Genomic DNA, 27,711 nt, shown 5'->3' on the forward strand with positions numbered 1-27,711 from the left:
ATACCAGAGAAATATAAAAAATCATAAGAGAATACTATGAACACTATATGGCAACAAATTGGACAACCTAGAAGAAAAGGACAAGTTTCTAGAAACATAGAGCTTGCCAAGACTGAGTCAAGAAGAAACAGATAATTTGAACATACTGATAACTGGAAGTGAAATAGAATCTGTAATTTAAAAAAAAAAAAAAGCTCCTTGCATACAAAAGTCCAGAACCAGATGGCTTCACTGGGAAATTCTACCAAACATACAAAGAAGAACTTATACCTATCCTTCTCAAAGTACTCCAGGGGCTTCCCTGGTGGCGCAAGTGGTTGAGAGTCCGCCTGCCGATGCAGGGGATGCGGGTTCGTGCCCCGGTCTGGGAGGATCCCATATGCCGCGGAGCGGCTGGGCCCGTGAGCCATGGCCGCTGGGCCGGCGCATCCGGAGCCTGTGCACCGCAACGGGAGAGGCCACAACAGTGAGAGGCCCACATACCGCAAAAAGAAAAAAAAAAAAAAAAAGTACTCCAAAAGACTGAAGAGGAGGGGACACTCCCAAAGTCATTCTATGAAGCCACCATCACCCTGATACCAAAACCAAACAAACACACTTCAAAAAAGCAAAATTACAAGCCAATATCTTTGGTGAATATAAATGCAAAAATCCTCAACAAAATATTAGCAGGCTGAATTCAACAATACATAAAAAGGATCATACACCGCGATCAAGTGGGATTCATTCCAGGGTTGCAAGGATGGTTCCACATATGCAAATCAACCAATGTGATACAGCACATTAACAAAAGGAAAGACAAAACCCACATCATTTCAATAGATGCAGAAAAAGCATTTGATAAAATTCAACATCTATTCATGATAAAAAGTCTCACCAAAGTGGGTATAGAGAGAACGTATCTCAACATAATAAAAGCCATTTATGACAAACCCACAGCCAGCATACTCAGTGAAAAGCTGAAAGCCTTTCTGCCACTAACACAATATTGGAAATTAACTATACTTCAATTTAAAGAAAGTCAATACATTTTTAATATAGTACCCCAAACTCAACACAATTCTGCTGAAATGTTCTGACCATGATAAAATAACATGGGGCTATTACCTCTTTTACCCTGGATACTTCTATTAGTACAGTCCAAGCTGACATAATAAAAGATGAATTAACAATATATTTATAATTTGGTATACTACAAACAGGCTTTCATATAAGGCATAATCATGATAGTGATAAAGACAGTCATAGTAATAACAATAAAACATCATAGGGAAAGAAATCTAATGACATTACAGGCAACGAGAAGCTATGTTGCTCAAAACACTTCTCCACGGAGGTCCTTTCTTATGTCTCATCTCCTTTTTCTTCCATAATGACAGGAATGGCTGAAGGATGTGAAAAAAAAAACCTCTAATTTTAAAAGATGGGGGTAAGGAGGTACTCAAAATAGCAGTTCGAGATAATATGGGTATTTTCCTTTTCTCTCTAAACATCTTTAGGATTACTGACTTTACATAAAAAAGGGGTAGAGAAAGAGGATGTGCAGCAAGGCATGGAATAATAGAGTGTAACACAAATAGCTCCTGTATGGTTCCAGAGTACAGCAAAAGTCAGAGACTTTCAATTCATTTATAGGACTAAAGTAAAGATGATAAAAATTAGCAGGAAAAAAGGTGACACACATCTCACTTAGAAGTACATTTGCAAAATTGATTCAGCTGTTTATTATAAATAATGCACTGTCACAAAGTGGGATATACTCTAGTGATGTAAGGATGGGTCAAAGTAAGAAATCTATTCTCACAGTTTTTTATATTAAAAGTTCAAAGTGTAAAACATACTAAAAGAAAACACATCTGTGATAATCTCCCATGATATTGAAAAGCTGCTTTATTTTATAAAAATTCACCATAAATTCCTGACAAAACTTAGAAAACACTTTTCTTAATGTGTTAGACACCAACAGCAAAAATGAAACTTAATGGTCAAATGAATGTGTAAGGAAAAAAACCTAGAACCTCAATAATAAAATAGGATCACTTTGTCCCAGCTTACCCTTCCCCCTCCATGTGTCCTCAAGTCCATTCTCTACAGCTGCATCTTTATACTTGTCCTGCCCCTAGGTTCTTCAGAACTATTTGTTTGTTTATTTTTAGATTCCATATATATGTGTTAGCATACGGTATTTGTTTTTCTCTTTCTGACTTACTTCACTCTGTATGACAGTCTCTAGGTCCATCCACCTCACTACAAATAACTCAAATTCGTTTCTTTTTATGGCTGAGTAATATTCCATTGTATACATGCGCCACTTCTTCTTTATCCATTCATCCAATGATGGACACTTAGGTTGCTTCCATGTCCTGGCTATTGTAAATAGAGCTGCAATGAACACTGTGGTACATAACTCTTTTTGAATTATGGTTTTCTCAGGGTATATGCCCAGTAGTGGGATTGCTGGGTGAAAGAATGGCATGGACATACATACACTACCAAATGCAAAATAGATAGCTAGTGGGAAGCAGCCACATCACACAGGGAGATCAGCTTGGTGCTTTGTGACCACCTAGAGGGGTGGGATAGGGAAGGTGGGAGGGAGACACAAGAGGGAGGAGATATGGGGATATATGTATATGTATAGTTGATTTACTTTGTTATAAAGCAGAAACTAACACACCATTGTAAAGCAATTATACTCCAATAAAGATGTTAAAAAAATAAATAAATAGATAAATAATAAAATAGGATCAGCTCATGAGCTGGATGTTCATAAAGCAATTTTAATATCCATCAAATATCTAGGAGAAGGAAATAAGCTCTAACTAACAATGAAAAAATTGAAACAGTAAGATATTTTTGACCTTTGGACTAGCAAAAGGTTTAGAAGATCAATAATACCCAATATTAGCAAAGATGTGGAGAAAGATATATTAGTTTCCTATTACTGCTATAAAAAATTACTACAAACTTGGTGCCTTAAAACAACACAAATTTGTTATCTTATAGTTTTGGAGGTCAAAAGTTCAAAATGGTTCGCATGGAGCTAAAATCAAGGTGTTGGAAAGGCTGTCTTTTCTGGAAGCTCTAGAAAAAATCCATTTCCTTGCCCTTTTCTGATTCTAGATGCTGCCTGCATTGCTTGGCTAATTGGCCCTCTTCCTTTATCTGCAAAGCCAGCAGTGTTGGACCAAGTCTTTTTCATGCTACCATGTCTCTGGTTCTGCCTCCTTTTCCTCTTTTAAGGACCTTTATAATTACATTGGGCCCTCCTGGGTGTTCTAGGAAAAGTTCCTTATTTTAAGGTCAGCTGACTGGAAACGTTAATTCCAGTGCAAACTTAACTTCCCTTTTCCATATACTTTAACATATTTGGAGGTTCCAGGGATTAGGATGTGAATATCTTTGTGTGTGTGTGTGTGTGTGCATGTGTGTGTGTGTGTGTGTAGTGGTGGGAGGGCATTATTCTGCCTACCATGCCAGGTATTTTTAGTCACTGTTGGTGGTGTATATATTGTCATAATCTTTCTGGCAGATTGGCTTTAAAACATACCTGAAGGTTACTGTGCATCATGGGACTATGGTTGTATATTAATTCGATTTGCAAATTCCCTTTTTTATAGCACAGCTTTAAAACAGATCTCAAAAGAAGTATTGAAAATATTTACACTGGCCCACCTCCATCAAGCTTGGTGGCTGATGATCTGCCCTTTCTGACTTCATAAGCAAGTTACAATCATTCAGAGATGGAAATAATTGTCTAAAACATTCAAAAACACATCAGACTTATTCTTACTGAGAGATGAGGAAGTCAGAAAGCCATTTTAGTGGTGAGATGAAGTGTCTCATGAATTTGAACAGAAAGAGTGAGACTGCTAAACCCTCTATATCTTTGAGAATCAATAATTTTAAAAAGAAGTTCCATTATTCATTTAAGTATTTATCTCATTGCGACCATCTTAGAAAATACACATTGTATTATCAAGAGAACTCTAGAGGTCAAACAGAAAATGTTCGTGAGCTGCTAACCATACAAATGCAGAAAGAACTAATACCTGGACCATGCTGAGGATGATAGGTTTAGTTCTTCTCCATGACAACGCTTGTCTGATAAACATCATCAACTCATTTTATTCTAATCAAATTATGTCCTTTTTATAGTTCATTGTCCTCCAGATCATACAGCTAGAGATTTTTCCAGTTACAACGTCTCATTTGATTAGAATCCCTTTTTCAAGTTCTCCCAATTTACCGTGTTAAAATCTACAAATTTTTTCCTCTCTTCATCAAAATAAACCATAACTTTTTATAATTTTATTATAAAAATTTAGTAAATATATATTTAAATGTATATCTGTCACTAAGTTTGAACCCTTGAGTGATACTATACTAAGATACAAAACAGACTGATGTTATTATTAATATTACATAGTTCTGAGTTGAAAATAGATGGTTGCTATTTTTATAAATTAATAAAGTATCATGGACTCTCTATGACTGAATTTAGGATTATGAGCTTTTAAAGTTTTAAAGTGTTAATTTATTTGGTGTAGTTTTCTCACCCATAATAACAGACGGTTTTACTCCTAATGTGAAAGTCAGTTGTAGTCCTCCATCACTCCATCCATAAGGAAGCCCTTCTGGGGGAGTCACCATGTCTCTCCTAACAACAGTGACAGGGTAAGTCAAGGCTCAGTCATAATATTCTTACCTCTTTTCCTTCTTTCAGGGATTAGGAAAAATATAGCAGGTCTGTCATGCTCAGAATCTCTTTCTGATGACTTTTCAATAAGGACTTTTCTAGCCTGTTTCATATTACAGGGAGGAGCAATCATAGCACCAAAATTACTTACTCTTTTAGCCTCTTTTGTACCTGTCTGTAAGTGGTATGCTAATAGCAGTTGTGGAGGACACCAGTTTCAACTAGGAGAGTCTACCTGAGCAAAAACTGGGCTCAGGGAAATACACAGTATAGTCAGAACAAAGACTGTACTCTGAGTCTATGATGGTTGTGTCTTGCAAAATATAAATAAAATTGAATTATATGACAAATATTTCTAGAACCTACACCAAATTTAATGTATAAGTTGTCTAATATCAACAAAACCTTAAATAAGCCCTGTAAAAACAAAGGTTTCAATTTCTGATGATATAAATACAGTTCTCACTAGAGAACTTATAAGTAGCTCATACAAGTACACTGGCCCCAAAGCCTAAAAAAAAATTACTTTTATTTGCAAATATTATAAAAATTTTCATTTAAAACATGTTTATTGAGTCCCAGCAACCTGTCAGGTACTGGTCTAGGTACTGGTCTAAGTTTAACCAACATCTGTTGAATATTCTCTGTTTGACCTAACTATTCCACACAGTTCTCACAACTTTTCAGTGAAATAGTTATATACATACAAATGAATAAATGTAATTCAATAGGGGAATAACTGTAATGGAAATTTATAAAAATTTCCATGGACATATAAGAAAAGAAGCACTTAGTTTATCTGAGAGAGGCAGATGAGGCTTCACAGAGAAGATAGCATTTAAGCTGAGGGTTGAAAGATGGCGGAGGGCAACCAAGCATGTGCATTAAGGAGAGGCTCTTGCATGGCATGTGCAAAGGCCTGTGCCATGAGGAAAGACTTTACCAATTTGGTAATCAATAGATATTTAAGAATTAATGGAATATAAAATGTAAAGGGTGGGGATCAGGGAGGAAAGGGAAGGTGTCAGCCAGGAATAGGTGAGCAGCAAAGTATGGACTAGATGATAAAAGGCTCAGTATAGCATGGAAATGGATTTCTATTTGAAGAATTTTGAGGATCAAATATTTATGTTAAAAAGATTATTTTGGAGAAATGCGGTTAGCCTAAAAGAAGCAAAATACTTTTGTACTTATGTAAGTGAAAGTTGATGGTACCCTGAACTGAGGAAGAGGTTTATTCAAGGGTCTAAAGAAGAAACAAATTCAAGAGATGTTTAGCAAAAAGAACACGTAAGCTTGACTGTTGGCTGGAAGATATGTGAGAGAGAGAGACATATTTTATATTTCCCAATTTTCTTTTATTTGAGTGACTGAGTTGATAGCAGTCTGAGGGATTCATGATTGGTTGGGTTTCTTTTGTTTTTGTTTTTGTTTTGCGGTACGCGGGCCTCTCACTGCTGTGGCCTCTCCCATTGCGGAGCACAGGCTCCGGACGTGCAGGCTCAGCGGCCATGGTTCACGGGCCCAGCCGCTCTGCGGCACGTGGGATCCTCCCGGACCGGGGCACAAACCCGTGTCCCCTGCATCGGCAGGAGGAATCCCAACCACTGCGCCACCAGGGAAGCCCATGATTGGTTGGTTTTAAACATGATAAACCAGAGAAGCCCATGGAACATCTAGGCAGATATAGCCAGTGGGCAGTTAGATATCCAGGTCTGAAATTCAGCAGAGGCATCTGGACTTGGGAAATATTAGAGAGAGGTCAGTCTATAAGGACTTGAAGTCATGGTGGTGGATGAAACTGCCTTGGAAAAATAGCTGGGAAGAAAAGATAAAGAGGCTAGGACAGAACCTCAGAGTATAATGATGTTTAAAGGTAGTAAGAAGAAGGGGATTTGACAAATGGGATTGAAAAGAAAGAGACATATAGTTCGGCTTTGAGCCAGGACAGAGGTAGTTCCATGGAAACCAAAAAATGGAACAATTTCAAATGTTTAATAATTGAGGCAGTCGTAAGATAAAGCAAATGCCCTCTTGAGATCTTATTTCTACACTTACTCATTACATGTGAAGATCCACTAATTTTCATACATGTGTAATCAAAACGTAACTTGGCCTCTACAACTTTGTCCTTCCCCTGAATCTTGTCCAGAAGCCCACCTTGAATTGAAAAAGCAGGATGGGGCTGGAGGAAAAAAATGCCAAAAGGATTGGAGAACATATATTTTAACTGAAATTTTCCTGGGAATCTGGGTATAACATTGCATATGATAGAACAAAACATTTCAGAAAATCCTCTCTCTCCCAAGTTCTATTAGCTGTAGCAGCTGCTACCTCTATGTATTCTCTCTTTCTTTCCCCACAACAACTCCTTCCAGCCTTCTGGCTCCTACTGTCTTACTGCATAAGCAAGAACCGCCTCTATGTCCTTGAGTTTCCTAATTTTGCATCCATACCTATCAATCTATTCATTAAAACAAAGGATATTCCTTGGTACCTATTCACTTTAGAAGGAATGAAAAGAATTATAAACAACTAATTTACTAATTTTCTTTTTTTTCCCAGATATAATTTTGTGTAGAAATTAATTGTGTTATAAAACTGAGAAATATATACCTCTTTGGTTTCATGCTATTCCTATTCTTTAGATCTTACTCAACTTGCCAAATAAATGTATGCAGCTATTGAAATCAAACAAAGATTAAATAAATGGTAAGCATCTCAGACATAAATACATTTTCAGCAAAGGGATATTTATAAAATATATTTTCATCAAAAATTAGAGAAAAATGCACCACATACATATTTGATGTTAACTGTTCAGCTTTTCACAATATGCACCACAGGAATGATGTATTTTTATAGGAGAAATATAAAATTCTGAACAATTCATCAAATGCAATAAATTCCAAGTACCATCTGGAAATTTGGAATTTTCTTGGGCTTCTTTTATGTATACCCATCTGAATCGTAGTAACTATAGACGTTCACTTATTTCTAGGGCATTACCTTAGAGCAGTGAGCTTCAGAGAAATCATATTTAGGCTAAGTAAAAATGCATATTCACAGGCCAAATCCTCTAGTACTTCTGATGCCACTAGCTCTAAGAAGAAGACCCAAGAATCTGCATTTTTAACTGGTTTCTAGGTGACCGTGGTCACAAGAATCATCTGTAATGCTTAATCCCCTGGCACCACTGCACACATACGAAGCCAGAAACTTCTGGCAATCTTCCTATAGCCAGAGAATTCACATTTTTTGTAAGAATTTTAGTGATTTTTATGATCAGGTAAGGGTTTGAATCATCCCCTTAGCATACATCTCTTTTAGCATATTATGGCTGCAATGCACTGAGACTCCAACGTCTTTATATACCATCACATTATTATAGTTTTCTTTAGCTAAGATCAAAAGAAACCTGAATGATTAATTGTAATGTAAAGCATAACGCTGAAACTTTTTTCCAACCAAATTGTTTTCTTCTATCCAGACTATGTAATTTCAATATGCAAAAATATCTCACTTCAAGGGCCTTTTTAAGACTATCATAAAAATAACATGGGTCAGGAAAAAATTGTCATGCCAGAGATGAGAAAATGGATTCCTAGACATGAAGTGACTTAACCAAGATCACACTCTAAGAAATAGAGCAAAGGAAATCATAAGCAAGATGAAAAGACAAACCTCAGGATGAGAGAAAATAGTTGCAAATGAAGCAACTGATAAAGGATTAATCTCCAAAATACACAAACCACTCATGAAGCTCAATAACAACAACAAAAACAACCCAATCAAAAAATAGGCTGAAAACCTAAATAGACATTTCTCCAAAGAAGATATACAGATTGCCAACAAACACATGAAAAGATGCTTAACATCACTAATCATTGGAGAAAGGCAAATCAAAACTACAATGAGATATCACCTCACATCGGTCAGAATGGCCATCATCACAAAATCTACAAATGATACATGCTGGAGAGGGTGTGGAGAAAAGGGAACCCTCATGCACTGTTGGTAGGAATGTAAATTGATACAGCCACTACAGAGAACAGTATGGAGATTCCTTAAAAAACTAAAAATAGAACTACCATATGACCCAGCAATCCCATTACTGGGCATATACCCAGAGAAAACCATAATTCAAAAAGACACATGCACCCCAATGTTCACTGCAGAACTATTTACAATAGCCAGGACATGGAAGCAACCTAAATGTCCATCAACAGAGGAATGGATAAAGAGGATGTGGTATATATATACAATGGAATATTACTCAGCCATAAAAAGGAACGAAATTGGGTCATCTGTAGAGACGTGGATGGACCTAGAGACTGTCAGACAGAGTGAAGTAAGACAGAAAGAGAAAAACAAATATCGTACATTAATGCATATATGTGGAATCTGAAAAAAATTGGTACAGATGATCTTATTTACAAAGCAGAAATAGAGACACAGGTGTAGAGAAAAACATATAGATACCAAGGGGGAAAGGTGGGGGTGGGATGAATTGGGAAATTGGGATTGACATATATACACTATTGATACTATATATAAAATAGATGACTAATGAGAACCTACTGTATAGCACAGGGAACTCTACTCAGTCCTCTGTGGTGACCTAAATGGGAAGGAAATCCAAAAAAGAGGGAATATCTGTATACATATAGCTGATTCACTTTGCTGTACAGTAAAAACTAACACAACACTGTAAAGCAATTATACTCCAATAAAATTTTTTTTTAAAAAAGAGAAAAGAAATAGAGTCCTGGCTCTAGTCTATTGCAGGAGTGTTACCTTCATTCACCAAGCTTCCTGCCACATGTCAAGTGCTTTGCTTTGGACATTACTTAATTTGATATGCACAATATTACAAGGTCTGAAAAATGTATGGGCTTTGGAGTTATACAGTTCTGTTTTTTAATCCCCATCCTGCTGAAGCCAGACTCTATCTGTGTACCTTGAGCAATTCCCATCTTCATTTGTAAAATTATGGATAATAACAATATGAATCCTGTAGGGGGTTTTGAGAAGATTAAAAAAAGATATAGTGTGTCTAGGCATCCAGGTCATAGTAAGTTCTCAGTGAATGCTAGCCTTTTACATTTCTTTCTGCCTCCCTGCTTCCTTGTCTCCCTCCATCCCTGTTTTCTTTTTAGTCCAGTTATGTTTCCATTGCACACTCTGCCCCTCTTCAAAGCTTGTTCCTCATTTCCACAATGAAAGGTTCTCACTATGGTCTCCTAGTATTAGACCCAATCTCTAGTCTAACTAGACTAGACTGGAGTTTGAACCACTTGCTGCACAGTATTTCTTGCATGTTCAAATCCAGAGTTAATGGACCTTTGACTTAGAAACTACCTGTCAGATGGTCTCCACTAGATTTTGATCTCAAGGCTGCACCCTTGAAAACAACTCCCACTATGGGAAGAGTGTGGACAGCAGGTATACCAAACACAGGGGAGCAGGGAGAATTCTTCAAGTATCAGGTCCTGCTTGTGGGTCAACTGGTGGGGTCACATACTCTTCATTACCTTCTCCAACAAACCTATAAAGCTCTGACCTGAAGTATAATACTCTGTTTGAAACCTGCCCCAGTGAGACTGAGGGCCTGAGGAAATGACCGACCATGTCAGTCTTCAATATTGCACTCTTTTTGTCATGTACACTTGATGCAATAAGTGGCAACACTACACAAGACATCCAGGGAGAACCGTGATACACACACACAAAGATGGGGTGGAGGCCAGGGAAAACTCTTCCAGGATGATGATCAAGGACTGATCATTCCACAGCACCTGGAAACAATGCATCCACTGGAAAAATACTAATTTATGGGAGATCTATTTTGCTGCCTCAGCATGGCTTTGACAAAATTACTGCTCATGTGCAATAGTATAGAATTTATATCTTCCCAGTTTTTTAAACATGTTCTAGCTCTTTTTAAAAAAAATACCTCAGGGTTTGAAGGATTTAAATGGGGCTAAAATTTGAATGTCTCTATTTTCCGCTCGCTTAACCAAATCTTATAATTCCTTCAAGCTACATTCTCCCCACATTATCCATAAAGACTTGCGTGATCTTTCCTGCTCACAATAATCCCTCATAGAACTTACTGCCTGTTTCAAAATTGTGATCTATTTCATATGCTAAGCAGACTATTAGTTTCATTTTTAAGTGAGTGTATTTGTCACATCAGTACCCATGATTGGATGCTAAATTTTGTTTTGCCTGATAACCCCAATGCTTCCAGCTCACTCATTACCTTATGCCAAATGTTCCTGATACCTTGGGTCACCTGCCAAGGTCTGTTCTCTGGCATCTCCTGTCCACTTGGCTGGCCTCCGTCAGGCTGCATGAACACGACTTACCATGATAAGTCTGTCTGCTATGTGGAGACCAGTTTCTGGGACCACTAATAAATATATTGATTTATATGTGTATATATATAAATATATAACAGTCTGTCTACCCACTGGACCAACAATGATGTCAGAAGCACAAAACGGTGACAGTAAGTAAAGTTGTGATTCAACCTCTTAGACACATATCATGAAGAGAACAGGCATTTATGGTTAATCTAGGAACTATTTAAAGGATTAACCCTTATTCCATGTCATCATGTGGGACCCATAACAGAAATTACCATTACTGCGTTTTCAAATAGGAGTGTAGACCTTGCATAAGAAAAATAAAGATGAAAAATAAATGTGAAGAGGAACTTTAAATACTTTGAAGAAAGCTATATAAAGTAATCCCAAAGCTGAAGAACATGTTAAAACTGGTGGACAGACATTTAGACAACCCTTTCTAAGTAACCTGTAAGCAAAAGAGTTGAAATAACTTATCCTAAAAATATATGACCACTTTTCAAAACACTATGGCTCTTTAATTAAAATAGTTTCACACTTGTTGCTCTGCCCTATGTTCTAAAGGAACTGATTCCACTTTCAAAAATTATGACCTCAAAAGAAGTGCCCTACTAAAGTCGGGTCAACAGAGTTTTTAAGTCTACCAAGAGGCATAATGTCTATTTTTAAAAAAAACTAGTCAATCTGCTTCTAAGAATGATGCATTAAACAGAAAAAAAATTTTCGATTTTTAGATGTTACACAGTGAGATGTTTGTTGAATGTAATTTTCATAATTATTTTTTCAGTGAATTAATTCTTAATGCACTGAAATATTTTCAGGACTTTTCAGGAAATATCACCTCTCTCTATGTGCTTTCCAACTAGTCCAAAGAGTCCTTTTTAACACTTAACTGAGCATTTTATTCAAATTTTTATTTGGAGATTTAATTACTATGGGATCATACTTCAGTGGATATGACCTAATCTAATAGTATTGATGGTTCATTCTCTTGCTGTTGGTAAACATTTTACTTCTTGAATAATCTCATGTTCTTTGGCTTTCCTGAAATAATGTTATGTTCATTCCTTTATTCTTTCATTCAGCAAAATATTTATGGCAAAGCTGCAATGTACTGAACATGAGTTAGCTGTGGGAATGAAAAAATACATTTCCTCTCCTTGAGCTCACATGTTACAGGGGGAAGGTAGGTATGTAGGTACAAAGATAATAGGCAGCTATATAGATAAATTACAAGAAAGAGAAGTATTGAAAAGATGTATCAACAGTGTTTTCACACATATATTCACCAAAATATGATCTTTGAATCTTTTTTCTTCTCTTTAAAAGCCTCTCTTCTAAAAGATTTCTCTCATCACCTTGAAGCACATAAAGCTATTACATATATGATGTGTATTTTATCTATATTATGTATCTATTTATATACATAAATCTAAGATACACACACACACACACAAGATGATGCGAGAAGCTTTCTAGGGGAGAGGCTGTTAAAGAAAAGAAAGGTTCAAGGATTCATATATATGTGCAAAACCTTCCCATAGTTACTTATAAACTCTAGCAATTTAGCTCACAACTGTGTCCACCTCCTGGGCACTTTGTTCAGCAGATGCTATCTTGATGCTAGGCTACACTGGTCCAGTTGTGAAACTGAAGAGTTTTTTAATCTCCTTACACCAGTCTGCCAGAGTTCAGTTATGTAAAGCATTTATGAGAAACTTGACCATAGATATAACTTCATCAGCCTCCGTGGTCATCACCACTGCCTGGCTCCTGCACTAGTTCCTGCCTGTATCCATCTTTCTGGCTTCTCACCTCTCCTCCTCCATGCCCTCCTCTCTCTTCCCTCTCTCACTCTCTCTCTTCTTGTCTAGTAAAAAGCCCAGAATGTTCTTTAGCTTATGAAGAGAAACTTCCTTCTTCTAAAGCCTTCATATCAGCAAATAGATCCTGGCAGCGTGGGTTAGTTGAATTTAAAAGTGCGAGGTAGGAATTTTTACTTTCTACCTGAACCATTCATCTAAATAAAGATAGTCTTTCTCAAATGTCTCTACTTTTCTACTCCTATTTATTCTATTAAACTGTGACTTCCTCTCTGCAGCTACAAACTCCTGTGCGGTGTGTCACTGATCTTTGATCTCCCTTCCCCCTGTCCCCCGTCTCCAGCACCGGGTGCAGTGCACACTAGAAATGAATCTGTCAACATTTTCTGAACTTAATGGAACAAAACTGATTCTTACCTTGATGATTATGATACTACTCCCAGCTAGAAAATTTTTCTTGTTCATTGCTCTGCCTTTTCAAATTCTAGCTGCCTGTCCTTCTAATCTAATCTCTTCTCTGAAGCTTTCCCTTACTACGATGGCTACACGTCTACACTGCTCTCTCTCTCTCTTTTTTTTTTTTGGTGAATTCCTAAGACATATTTTTGTTCTTTGCTTACTCTATAACATGTTGTTTTTGTTTTTGTTTTTTGCGGTACGTGGGCCTCTCATTACCGTGGCCTCCCCCGTCGCGGAGCACAGGCTCCGGACGCGCAGGCCCAGCAGCCACGGGTCACGGGCCCAGCCACTCCGCGGCACGCGGGATCCTCCCGGACCGGGGCACGAACCCGCGTCCCCTGCATCAGCAGGCGGACCCCCAACCACTGCGCCACCAGGGAAGCCCAACATGTTGTATTTTTAATTCTTATATGTCTTAGGTATATCTTTTCTTCAATCTAGCAGAAAAGATGAGTAGGTGGGATAGAACTGAAATTAAATACTTATGCAAGGAATTAAAGGAGTATATAAAAGTTAAGTGACATAATTATAAATATTAAACGAATTTGAGATAAGATTTCTGCAGAGGGAAGTGTTCTTTACAATTTACTTCTTATGTTCTGTAGTAATGTGTGATTTATATGAGTCATGTTATACTTTACTGGCAACTGTTTATGCCTTAGTTCTAGTGAATTTCCTAAAACTATAGAAATATGTGATACAACAAATAGTTTTCACAATAAACATACAAAAATTCTATTTAAAATATTCATAAAAATAAATAATTGCACTTTCTCTAAAAGTATTCAGAATTGGCCTACTAATTTTGTTAAAATAAAATCTTTACAGCAGTAGTATCATATTCTAATGGTTTCTTTTCTTTTTTTTTTAACCAAACATTAACATCTCTTTCAATCATATAAGTTGAATTTTCCTACCATTAGAAAAGCCTAGGGTCTATTGCTTTTAAATCACTTAATTCTGAGGGAAAACCTTTCAGTAAAACTACTGCCTCCATTTCCACCAATTTTGCTACTTTTCTATTGTTCTTTTGTCTAAAATATGTGAATATAAAGTGGATTAGATCAGAGTTTAGCTGGTTATGGATTTGTTAGGACATTTGTATTAGATATTTGTAAAAAGCTTGACTATATATAGCTTCTGGAGCTGTTTCCTTAAATTCACTCTCTTGGGCTTCCCTGGTGGCGCAGTGGTTGAGAGTCCGCCTGCCGATGGAGGGGACACGGGTTCCTGCCCTGGTCCGGGAAGATCCCACACGCCGTGAAGCGGCTGGGCCCGTGAGCCATGGCCGCTGAGCCTGCGCGTCCGGAGCCTGTGCTCCGCAACGGGAGAGGCCACAACAGTGAGAGGCCCGCGTACTGCAAAAAAAAAAAAACAAAATTCACTCTCTCACCACATGCACTAGTTCCTTGCACTTCAACATGATGCTCCCAGAGGGGGACAGCATTTGCATGTGACTCAATGCTGAAATGCCACTTCTTTATCCTCATCAAGCAGTTATTACTCTGGGCCTATTGCCACCCATGTAAGGCTCTGTGCTAGAGAGGCTCCAGGGATATATCATTATAAGCTATGGTTTCTGCTCTATAGAGCAGGAAAAGGTGAAATGCTGATCTGCAGTTCAGGTAAAATGTGCTGCAGGACTTACAAGGAGGAATTCATCCCCTGGCTTTACTGAGGGCATTGGAATGGTCTTCAATGGTAAAGTCTAAATGAGCAAAGCAGGAGAGAGACACAACCTGAGGAGGAAACAGAGGCTCACAGACATCCTGGAATAAGCATGCTGTGGTTGGGGCCAAGCAACAGCCCTCAGGGCTGGGTAGAGCCAGAGCACAGAAGATATGGGAGAAAACACAGCCAAGGGCAGACCGCGGAGAGCCCTGAGAGAGAGCTCCTAGAGTCTGGACTTCATTCTCAGACAATGGGAGTCACTGACAATATTTTTGGTTGAAAAGTGACATATACAGCATGGCATTTCAGCTTGGAAGCTTAGGAAGGTGAGCTGCGTAGGGCGTGTGGGGCAAGGGGACATCTGGAGGCAGAAGGTTTCACTGGAAATTATTTTACAATAGTATAGAGGAGAGCCAGGACTGGAATGGTGGCAGAGAAATGAGCAGGAAAGGTATGGCTACAAGAGACGTAACAAACGATGAATCGATAGGCCGGGCTGGCTGACCAGGTGTTGGGGGAGAGAGAAAAGGAGTTAACAGACCTACTTTGGGGGTCCCATTTTCAACTCCTCCTTGTAGTAATTTGGTTTTTGAGGCCCAAACTCTCCCCCTTTTTCTCTGGGACTGCTTCACCCCCAGTCAGTTCACAGATGGATGCAGGACAATCCAGTCCCGGCTATTCCTTCCCTGGAATCCAGAATTAGACCCGACAGCCAAGAGTGGTCTCCCTCTGAGGTGTTGGCTGTGGCCATTTTCTTCTACGTGAACTGGAAAGCTGAAAAAGCTGCTTTACAGTAAGAGAGGAAAAGAAAGCAGAAGTGAAAGAAAAAAAGATGAGAGATGGAGAATAAGAGCTAGGACAGGGTTCCCTGTTACACTTTAGTCTCTGTTTTCATGTGTCCCTAAAATGCTACTGCATCCCTCCTCTTTAATTCTGCAGGGCATCCTTATAATGCAGTAATACATTTCCCGCTTTATTGTAGCCAAAATGGTCCAAACTGATATATTCCTCAGCAGGGGCCCTCCATCTTCAGTCAAGTGCTGCTCTGGCCACTCTGTAAACACTTCAGTACTTTACTGACTCCACATTTTCATGCCATTTCCTTCATCTAGAATGCCTTTCCCTTCTAAATCCTGCTGACTCTGCCTGCATAAATCCTGACTATCCTTCTTCCTTCCATCTCTCTTTATGAAATACTTTTTGAGTGAGTCTATAATATCTGCAAATTTTAATGTTACATTTTCCCACTTCAAGTCCCTGATTTTAGTGAACCCATTGCAAGAATAATTAAAACTATATAAAGAGGGTAAAAGACGGTGGATAGTAGTAGGAAATCAGGAAATTTATGCTCTCACATATACAAATTTAAACAACTTAAAAGATAATGGTCTACTTGGCTACTAATACCTTTGACTTTAAGATGGGTTCAAAGAGGTACCAGTAGGCCACTTGGCCAAAGCAGATACTTTACATATAATAGTATGTTAGTTAGGAGGAGTATTAGATGAAAAAAGATAAAATAGCCTTTAAAAAGTAATGCACGACATTATTGCATAAGTGCTATAAATTCAATTTTATAAATATCCAGAGGAGGTCCTATAGCAAGCGAGAGACAGATATGGAACCTTGCCAATGCTTCCTTACTCAAAGTCCAGGGCTTTCTTCACTATGCTAAACTATCCCATGGGAAATAAAAAAGAAATACATCAATTTTTAGATGAGACAAAGAATTCAATTTCATTTAATTTTTAAAAACAATAATGTATTTTAAATCATCATCTATTAAAATAATAATATACTCTAGGAACCATCTTGAGCCTCTCACACCTCGGCTATGTTATATACCAAAAAAACCCAAAAAACCAAAACAAAACAAAAACACGCCAGATTGTTATTCTCTTTTAAAACACTAACACTAAAACACTTAATCTCTTATAAAGGCCTCTCTTTGCCTGTAGCAATGAGAAAACCAATTTGCTATCCTGTGAAATCTCACATAAATTCAGAACACAATGAAGTTTACTTTCCCTTCAGCAATGGAGCCTTTGTTCTGGTCACTTACAATGCTTCTGAGAGGAAAACACAAAATTACCTTATGAAAGCAATAAGAAAATGTCTAGCAAATGGATGGGTATTTAATGAACAAGATAAAGTGCCAAGTAATAGTTAATGTCTCTTTCCGCTGGATTCAAAGGAACACCCCTAAGACCCCAAAGCATTCACACCAGAAGATTACACGAGTAGCACTGATGAGCACGATGCCATTGTACAAAGAATCTGTTGCTAAGCAGGGCAGAAATATTGTTTACATGAAAATGGAATGATCTCTGGTTAATACTGAAAGAAAGTGATAATTTCCATAACCAGAAAAAGCATTTTTATATTATTCCATTTCAACTGCTCTAAAACCCTAAGTTGCTTTGGCAATTGCTTATCCCTGCTTTGTTGGCTTATATCATCCTCATCTCTGCAGCTTTCCATTTACTAAATGACAGGCATTTTTTTGTTTTGCTTTGTTTTGTTTTTTTCCCTGAAGCTTTGGCAAAAATACCACAACAATTCTGTATGGTTTCCAGGGGCCACCTTTCAATGGTCATACAATGACTTTTTGGTGCCCTTCTCACAAAAGCCCAGTTGGTTTATCCTCTCAGTAAAATTGCTGAAAATATGATCAGAGAAGGCTCCATTTATAGCAACTGTAAACTATGCATTTCTTTAGCTTTATGGAGCCTTTCACTGTATAGTGTTTGTTTACTGAGAACAAAGCATGGAGTGGCTTCAGTGAGAGGAGGAGAATACAAAGCCACTTACCTGCATTACAATAAGGAGGTCAAAGACCAAGATGAAAGAAGCCAGGAAGGCTCTGGAAACTTCATCACTGGGCAAAAATCCCCGATTCAGCTTGTCCCAGCTGATCCAGTCAGTTGTAATGACAAGTACAACCACAGATGTCAGAGTGAAAAGAACCGTCCTGAAAGGAACAAGACACTCAGTAAAAAACATTAGACGTAATAATATAAACAGTGCAGAATGCATGTGGTCTGTTGTATTAAAAGTCTACCCCTTGCCAAGTACCTATCCTAAGGCATAGTCACCAAAGGAAGAAGCAAATTAAGAGCTTTCTTTCAAAAGCAATTAGAAAAAGGTATGACAGCATCTCTTCCAAGATTTTCCCTAAATGGCAATAAGGTAATGGTTATAGAACAAATAGTTAACAATAAAATATTACAAATAATCTTGGTTAGTGCAATATATGTCCCAAAGAGAGCATTGGTTGTAACTCTCATTACACGTACATTGTTTTACTGAGGGTGGTGAACAAAACATATATAGGAACATAAGGCAGATGGGTAAGGAAGTCTTTGGATTCCATGGTTATTCTACAGAAGAGAGGGAAGACAGACTGGTCCCTTCATTATTCCCTAGCCTGATGAGCTCTGTAGAGGAATGACCTCTACGTGCCAACTGCATAGCCTCTTCTCCTCATGGTACTCATATCATAGATATCTTGTGGCCTAGTGACCTGTCCAGGTCACACCATGTCTAATCCTCCATCCACTGTTATAAGATATTACGGGCCTGAGATTTTTCTCTTACTTATTTTTGTAGCTCCTGTAAAATCTTACATAATTATATGCAGATGGAGTTCAAAGAATGTTTGTTGAAACTGTAACAGTTATCAATTAAGCTTTTTATAGAAATCAAAAAATATTTAAATTAGTCTTTAATATTGGCATTCAAAGTAAATCTGAGATCCGGGCAGTGAAAATTCAATCTGCCAGAGAATTGTCCATAAGATTGTAAAGCCTCTGCTTTCAGAGCTATATTTGTATATAGAGATTGTTTTGAATTATAAAAAGGAAAATAAAGAACAACAAATATTTTGAAAATAATTTTAATGTAAAGGAATAAATAAATAAGAGAAAAGAAAAATGGAATAATATGAATCATCCTGGAATTCTCTTAACAATTAAACCGAATACAAATTTCTAAACTGAAATTTTGGCTTTCCTTTTCACAACTTTTTATTTGGAATAAGTTATACTCTGATAAAATAAGTATAATGAACTCCTCTTTAGATTTTTCCCCCATGAATAGAAAAGATACATTTTTTTAAATTTTGGAAAATAAAAAATTTTTTTAATTTACTTATTTTATTAAAATTGCAGACTCTCAAAAGAATTTGACTCATGATCTCCAAAACATAAATTAAAAATTATCTTTGCTACTGTTTAGAATATCTTTGAGCATTTCCAGAAATTCAAATGGATTAAATGAGCATGGGAGAAATCCGAAATAATTATTAAAATACAATAGAAAGAAATTGCAAATAGTATATAGTCAAACATAAGAATATTGGAACTTAAAAAAAATTTTTTCTACAGGTTAAGTTGATTCATTTGTTTTTGTGTTTTTGAGTTTGAGAAACTTCAAGGAAATTTGAATGCAATTACCACAATTTCTTTTGTCAACAAGGAATATAACAACTTCCATGAAGAACAGATAAATATTGACTATTCTTTGAATCTCCTTTTGGTAATAAGGGTACTTCCTCATCACTCTTGGCTTTTCGTATGTGTGTTTCACAAGGATGCTATGAATATATATAATTCTTCAGGATGTACTGTATGACTGTACAGGTTGGTAAATGGTTGGGATCCCAATTCTCTCAAGCTCCCCCTTCTTTTCCTCCCCAGCTTCCTTCACAAGGCCCCACACCTTCCTGTTATCCAGCACTACAGGGTGAAGTCTTGGTGAAACATGGGTACTCCAGCACCTCACTCCAACTCTATGGCCAGCATCCATCCTATTGGTTCAAGCCTGTGGTTGACAGGTTAGTATTTTTTTTTTTTGGATTTTTTTGATGTGGACCATTTTTAAAGTCTTTATTAAATTTGTTACAATATTGCTTCTGTTTTTTTTTTTTTATGTTTTGTTTTTTTGGCCCCGAGGAATGTAGAATCTTAGTTCCCCAACCAGGAGAAAATGAACCCATGCCCCCTGCGTTGGAAGGCAAAGTCTTAACCACTGGAACATCAGGGAAGTCCTGACAGGTTAGTATTTTTAATATCATCCTTGCATTTTCCCCAAGAGCTACCTGGAAACTTCTTTTTGTGAAGACAGGTGATTACATTGGAATTCATACTCTAATGTTACTTTGTTGGTCTAAATATGTAAACTGATACTGTAAAGTTAAATACTAATGCAGAGGAATATTTTTAGGTGACAAAATCTGAGATTTTGGAATAAGCGTTTGTTGAGCAATCACAAACCTCATCTATTGCAAGATTTATAAAGGAGTTATTCTTTTTTCAAAATTTATTTTATTGAAGAATAGTTGCTTTACAATGTTGCATTAATTTCTGCTGTACAGCAAAGTGATTTAGTTATACATATATATACATTCTTTTTCATATCCTTTTCCATTATGGTTTATCACAGGGTATTGAATATAGTTCCCTGTGCTATACAGTAGGACCTTGTTGTTTATCCATTCTATATATAACTGTTTGCATCTGCTAATCCCAAGCTCCCAATTCATCCCTGCCTTACCCCCTCTCCCTTGGCAACCACATATCTGTTCAAAGGAGTTATTCTTATTCATGCTAACAATTTCATTGTGAATAAAATCATTAAAATTAATCATTAAAACTCTTTGGTAATTAGAATTTATCATAAAGCCTGTTGTATAAGAGCTTCCTGAGATCAATTTTGCACCAATTCATGTCTTAGATGTTTGCTTTATTTGATACATTTCATTTATCCAATATATAATAATACTCTTCCTAAGACCTATTCATAGGTATTTTCCTGGCTTTATTAAGTACTTCTGTTTTGACAAAGAGTATTGCTACAGATCTTAAGAAAAAGTTACTGGTAATATTTTATTACCTAAGGGGAAATTAAAGGAGGTATTCAGCCCTATATTTAATATTTAATACTACAAAAAGAATAAAAATGGCAATCATTAAATATGAATGCATATAGCTCAGAGAAAGAGCTGTAAAAATAAGTCAAGAGAATGGAAAAAAGAAAAGGAAAAGGGGGACCAAAATACATTAATTGGTCATTCCACCTCCAAAATTATATTCAGTGCCTTATCTAGATATAGGTATGGAAGTAAATGTATTGCTTGTGGTTTGTTTTTTTGAGCCACATCTTGTAAAATTGATAGACTTTACCATGCTATGATAATTCAGTTAAAACACCAGTTTAAAAGAACCATGACTCAATTACAAATTACTGTTACAGTCATATGCCACTTGTAATGTGTCAGGGTCTGGTATAAGAGCTTTACACAAAATAGTATAATGCTTACTACAAGCCTACTGTCACTACCTCCAATTTACAAGTGCAGAAACTGAGCCACAGAAAGTTCAAATAACTGGACCTGAGTTAAAAACTTTATACGTTATATAAGATATAAGATGATTCAAACCTAGGCTGACTCATGACTATATGTGTCACAACCATTTTACGTATTGTCTCTCATAGGAAGCACTTGATTTTACACTCTTGTTACTAGGTCTGTAGCTAAGATTTCACTTATTTTCCTTTTTATTATAAGTATAATGTTGGAAAACTATCATCCAGGTGTACTTAATATTGAAAAGTAAAACTCAGAGACTCTGACAAGGACTGACAGGAAACAGTTAAAAGGGATATTTTCATGGCAGTGAAAATGGAAATTCAGGGATGCTAACCATCAATGCAGCACCCTTGGGTTTTTATTGAACCAGTATGGTTGAAAAGATGTTTACTCTGGATCACGATTCTTGGGAGTTTCAGCTTCTCTTTTTAAATAGCATCCAATTAAACAATTATCTGGATTATTTCCTTTCAATATGCAACCAGCACCAGCAGGACATCCTGGCTCATCAATTCTACTGTCTCTGGTTTCTGGCCACCAGTCAAAGGGAACGAACTCATACATAATTATCAGCTCGAGTGGTTAGTCTCACTTCCCTGTTTTCATATTTCCAGTTTGTTTGCTTTTCCTCAATTGTTGCTAATTCCTCTTAGATTAATAGGAATTAGAATGTGAGACCAAGAAAGGTTAACAGAGCTTTTTTAATTCACTGCTTCCCAATCTCTGGACTGGGCTCCTGGGAACCACAGAGTTGTTAAGAAGTGTGAATTTATATGTGCACTATGAGTTGTCTGTAAAGTGATAAAATGAAATGTTTCCAGAGAGGTTAGGGGACTCACTCATGTCACACAGACTGCCAGGGACAGAACTACCATGAGAACTGACTCTGAGCAAGGACTTGCCCTGTAGTAAACCACTTTCTCTCTTTTGCTAAAAATCTTCAGATATGCTAAAAATTTTAATATCATCTGGATTTCATCTGGAAACATACTTTATAGCCTACTCAAATATATATTGTGTATGTTGACAGAAACAGAGTAGTACATATAAATGAATCAAGATAATCCCACAGTTTGGTTTAATTCATAGTCTAAACCACTCTTTCACACTAATTTCTGGATTTTAAAAAATACTGAACTTCTATTTTAAGTAACTAAATTAGTTAATATTGCTTTTCTTATTCCAATCATAACCACTTTAAGATAGACTTATTGCATAGTTAAATAGCCTGAAATCAGGGATTAAATCAAGAGAGAGAAGAACTGGCATTAGGTTTCGATTATCCAAAGAGGGCTAACTCAGTGTTAATTATCACACAATTTCATTTTGATTAAACCAGGCAGCAGGAATGTACAGAATCTCCTAACTAAAAGAATATATGTTGAACCAAACAAAATTGCCAAAATTTGACCATGTTTTATCCTACTAAAAATAGCAATTTCATGTGATTCAACATAATAAATATGCTTTTATGTGTTTTAATATATTAGCCATTATTCATGTTCTAAAATGTTTATAATCTTTGATTCTAGTCATGAATATCATATTCCTTTCTGATTTTGCTGCACAATTACTGTGATGGTTACAGGAAGAAAAAATCACTTTAATTTCTTTCTATAATACTTGTGTTAAAATGTTGGAACTCAATCAAAACAAGTCAGATCATGTTTCATGATTTCTCATAGCAATATAAAAATCTGCAAATCTTATTAAAAATGAAAGTTTTAATGTTATCACTACAAAAAAGAATGAATGCACGGATCAAGATAGCAAATTTAATCTCACAATTAAGTTAGATATATTCTCATATTTCAAAGTATGAAATACATGAAATGTGGCATGGCAATAGAATTTTAAATGATTTAATATCATAATTTCTCACCATGTGGTTTAGAGGGGAAAATACAACAAGCAGGCATAAACAGAAGAATGCTTTCCTTCACTTTTCATTGCAAAACTGAGAGCCAGTTCAAGCATCCAGTTCCATTCTGAATACAAACTACCAGCACACAGAAGTCACAGATGGCCATGAGAGAATGCTTACACTTTCCGTTTTGCTTGTTTTAATGATCAATGTTGCCATTGCAACTCTGTTAGTAAAACAATCACCACTTGGGTCCTCAAGCCAGTTCATCCTGAAATTCATGAGTTTACTCAGCATTGTAGCCTAGCTGATGAAGTCAAGAGTGCTCCTTAGAAGTCTGTAAGGAAATGGTTTTAGTGTCCTTCCAGTTTCCCACTCGTGGGATCAGGAAGCACCAAGGAAATACAAAGGTGATGTTTGCTAAGTGACCTAGGGAGGGAGCACAGCTTCTCCATGTGACTTTCATTAAGTAAATGCCACAGTCAGTTCTTGGCCAACCTGAACACACTTGTTAAGATAGGATCCCTGAGAAAGAAGATGCAGTTATTAACTTGTCTTATTTGTGGCTGCATTGGGATCTGGAGTCTATAAAGGAAATTATTAGACTCTAATGTTGTCCATTAAACTATACATTTATGTGTTATTTATCTTTATATCTGTGTATTATTCCATGAAGGAAAGTACTCTGAACACAGCAGGAGCTCAAAAAACACTGAGCAAATTGGAATGAAAAAGGAACTTGGTAACTTTTGTTCCTGAAAGGTCATGAAAGAGATGGCTGAAAAAGGCACCTCTGGGTTGGGCCATTTGGCCACACAGATTGTAATTTATGTGGACAGTGTCCTGGCATCCTAATCTATGTAAACAATGTCCCTTGGAGTTCTGCAGTGTCCAACCATTGCAACTTTATGTGGAGCCCTGGCCATTGGCAATCTTGATATAAGAGGTGGAAATGAAATGACCACATTTCTTTTAGTGGCTTGAATTCTTCTACCTATGTTTGAGTGATGTTAGTTTACTCAGAGGTTCTTAAAAGTAGCTTATTGATACAGAGCAGAGATAGTCTTGGTCAGGAGAAATCATTTTAGTTTCTTTGTGTTTCATAGTTTTAGGTGTGGAATAAAACACACTTTCTAGGAAAAAGTACTTAGTAGACTGCAAAGTCCTTAGGATTTGGGCTGTGTCATTCATTACTGATTATCAATGACCAGCACACTGTTGATATTTAAAAAACAGTATGAATAAAACAATCTATTTAACCTGATGTAGGAAATACTTATCCCTTACCCTTCACCAAGTTCAAATACTTCTGCAACTCATGGTACTTCCTCCAGTATTTACAGAGCAAAGAGGCTTGTGCAATGCAAAATTAGGTTGCATGGACTTAATGGGCATGTTAATCCTCTGTGTCTCTTAGCAAACTCACCAGCCTAATTTTTCTTCCTAGTGAATTACCTTGTAATTACTAAATACTTCACCAGTTCAGTGGAATGAAGCATATGAGATATACTCTACTAATTGTTACCCCAGGTATAAAATATTACCACAAGTTCAGTAATGAAAGTGGTAATAAAGATAAGCATATAAATAAATGCTCATTAACTACAGATAATGCCAGCAAGAACTATACCCATTATTGTTTATTTAATGAAAATAAAATGACAGCTATGATACTCCATACTTTTGACTTTTCAAAATGCAAAGTAGAAAATTTAAGTTAAACATACCATGTTGCATTTTTTTCCTGTTAAATTTGCTTTTTAAAAAAATAAGAAAAGGGGCTTCCCTGGTGGCGCAGTGGTTGAGAGTCCGCCTGCCGTTGCAGGGGACATGGGTTTGTGCCCCTGTCCAGGAAGATCCCACGTGCCACGGAGCGGCTAGGCCCGTGAGCCATGGCAGCGGAGCCTGAGAGTCTGGAGCCTGTGCTCCGCAACAGGAGAGGCCACAACAGTGGGAGGCCCGCGTACTGCCAAAAAAATAAATAAATAAATAAAAAATAAAAAGAGCAAAACGTTTAAAAAAAAAAAGAAAAGAAAAACCAGGATCTTCTGGGGTGAGCAGGACGAAAGTATGCTTTATTTGATTTAAGAAATAGGATGAATTTACATACTGGGTTAAAAATAAAGGTTCAGGTAAAATTTTGTGACTTTGTTGAAGCCAGCCAAGATGTATACATAAGTCAAACCAAGACCAAAAGTATATTTTCAGTATCATTTCAAATATCTCTTGAAGAAGATGTATCATCAGGAGACTGTCCATTGGGAAGAATGCTTTCAGAACTCTCCACAAGTATCCCTGAAAGAAAGAATCTTTTCAAAGACATTGGGGACATGATATAATGGCTAGGAAAGTAGAGATTATGAACATAAAATACTTTTCTTTTATGATAGAAGACTACAAAGTAGACCCCAGGAACAGAAAAATTCCCTAAAGTTATGCAAAAATATTTAAAGGCAAGAATGTCATGTCACAATGGAAGATCAAAAAATTAATATTAAGTTTCATAAGGGACATGATTCATTCTTGAATTCTAATGGAAAAGATTTTTTAAAACATCTAAAGCTTTATGACCACAGATATATATTTATTTTCTCTTGGGAACCTGTGAAGAATCTTTGATTTATTTATAAATAATTCAGGACCAGCTAGAAAAAATACCTCACTCAAAAATAGGGAAAGAGCATGTTGGCACTAGTGATCAGAGGACCAACTTATAAATTTGATTTAATTAAGAATAGATTGTTGGCAATTTAAAAGCAGATCATCCACCTTGTCTGGTCAACCAGTGGAGAATTTTGAAGCTACGTAAAAGTGTAATGTTATCAAGAATTTAGATAGCTCCTTGGTAGAAAAAGCAATTTCAGGTAATGTACAAGATTGAAAAACAGTGCTGCTTTTTGAAAGAGAAAGTCATATTGTAATGCATGCAAGGGCACAGAGAATTCAGGAAACTTTTATTGAGCATATAAGGCACAGACATATATTGAAGGGACATAGGAATGATCTCTGCCCTTAAGGAACTTGTCACCAGTTAGAGGATGGCAATATATGCAAAACAATCAAACCCGAAGTTAAGCAAAAACCATGATGCTATGGAAGTTTTCAGGAATATCTGATTTATTTTTATTCAGGTATGAAAAGTAGCTAGGACATTTAATGAAATTAGACCTAAAAAATGAGTAGATTGCAATAGTGGAATGGATATTGCAGGCAAAAGACAAATTTGAAAGAAAATATGGAAATGGCAGTGGGTGGTGGTGAAGTATTAGGGAAGAGTGCCAGATGTTTCCAAAGTTTCTAGACTGTGTGACTAAAATGATTGTGACGTCACTAACTGAAGTGAGAAATATGAAAGAAACCAGGTATGAAATATTACGAATCCTGTTTTGAACACCTTGTTGAGTTTAAGGAGCTGGTAGGACATCTATACAGGAATGAATAATAGTCAACTGGAGATAGGAATCTGGGTCAAGGAAAGATCAGGCCCTGAATTTTGATTCATTCAAATACAAGTAATTGTTAAAGACATGAAGATTAATAAGATTTTTCAGATATAAAAAGAAAAAGGAATAAAAAGAACAGAGAAAATCAAGGACAGAATCTTGAAGATCACCTCTTTTTATGGTATATCCAGAGAAGGATGGAGTATGACAAGGCCATAGACATATGACATGATATATGAAGAAATCCAAAATAAAACAATATTATAGAAGCCACAGAGAAAGATAATTTCAGGAATGAATTTGTGGTCAAAACCCCCAAATAGGGCTTCCCTGGTGGCACAGTGGTTGAGAGTCCACCTGCCGATGCAAGGGACACGGGTTCGTGCCCCGGTCTGGAAGGATCCCACATGCCGCGGAGCGGCTGGGCCCGTGAGCCATGGCCACTGAGCCTGCGAGTCCGGAGCCTGTGCTCCACAACAGGAGAGGCCACAACAGTGAGAGGCCCACGTACTGAAAAAAAAAAAAAAAAAAAAAAAAAAAAGAAAAAGAAAACCCCCAAATACTACATAGAGGTTTTATGGGATATAGACTGAAGATGGATCACTGTTGAGCACACTTCTTTCTTTAACACGACTCCTTTGAAAATTGCAAACTTGGATGTAAATATAGTTTCAGATATTTTCTCTGTAAACTCAGATATGGGCCTAATTTGTGTTTTGCTCCCAGGATCTCTACTAGTAAAGAGGAAGAGACAACTGAGGAAATTATTTGGGTAATCAATTTAAAACCATTTGGTTGCAATTAGCCAAGTAATTGACAATTTTATTAGAGTTTACGCAAATATCACAAGCAAAATCATTGTTTTGCAGGATGGCTTCAGTCCTGGAGGGAAGTTAAAGCACAGATTGACAAAGAGTAGAATGTAGGCAATTGCAGTAATGCATGAATGATATGGTTATAATGATACAGAGGCTAAATAAAAAATATATTTGAAAGAAAAATTAATAGAAC

The 27,711-nt window shown here is 36.7% G+C and overlaps 1 protein-coding gene across 2 annotated transcripts in view; it reads right to left on the reverse strand.

Moving 5' to 3' along the window:
- The window catches only part of TMEM117 (transmembrane protein 117), a 531,055-nt gene that overhangs the window by 77,904 nt on the left and 425,440 nt on the right, over positions 1 to 27,711 (reverse strand). For both annotated transcript variants that reach the window (XM_060113376.1, XM_060113377.1), the window contains one exon: positions 17,835 to 17,994. In XM_060113376.1, coding sequence (XP_059969359.1) covers positions 17,835 to 17,994 — 160 coding nt within the window. The remainder of the gene's footprint in view (positions 1 to 17,834; positions 17,995 to 27,711) is intronic.

This window comes from Mesoplodon densirostris, chromosome 11, assembly GCF_025265405.1.
Source record: "Mesoplodon densirostris isolate mMesDen1 chromosome 11, mMesDen1 primary haplotype, whole genome shotgun sequence".
Lineage (NCBI taxonomy): Eukaryota > Metazoa > Chordata > Mammalia > Artiodactyla > Ziphiidae > Mesoplodon > Mesoplodon densirostris.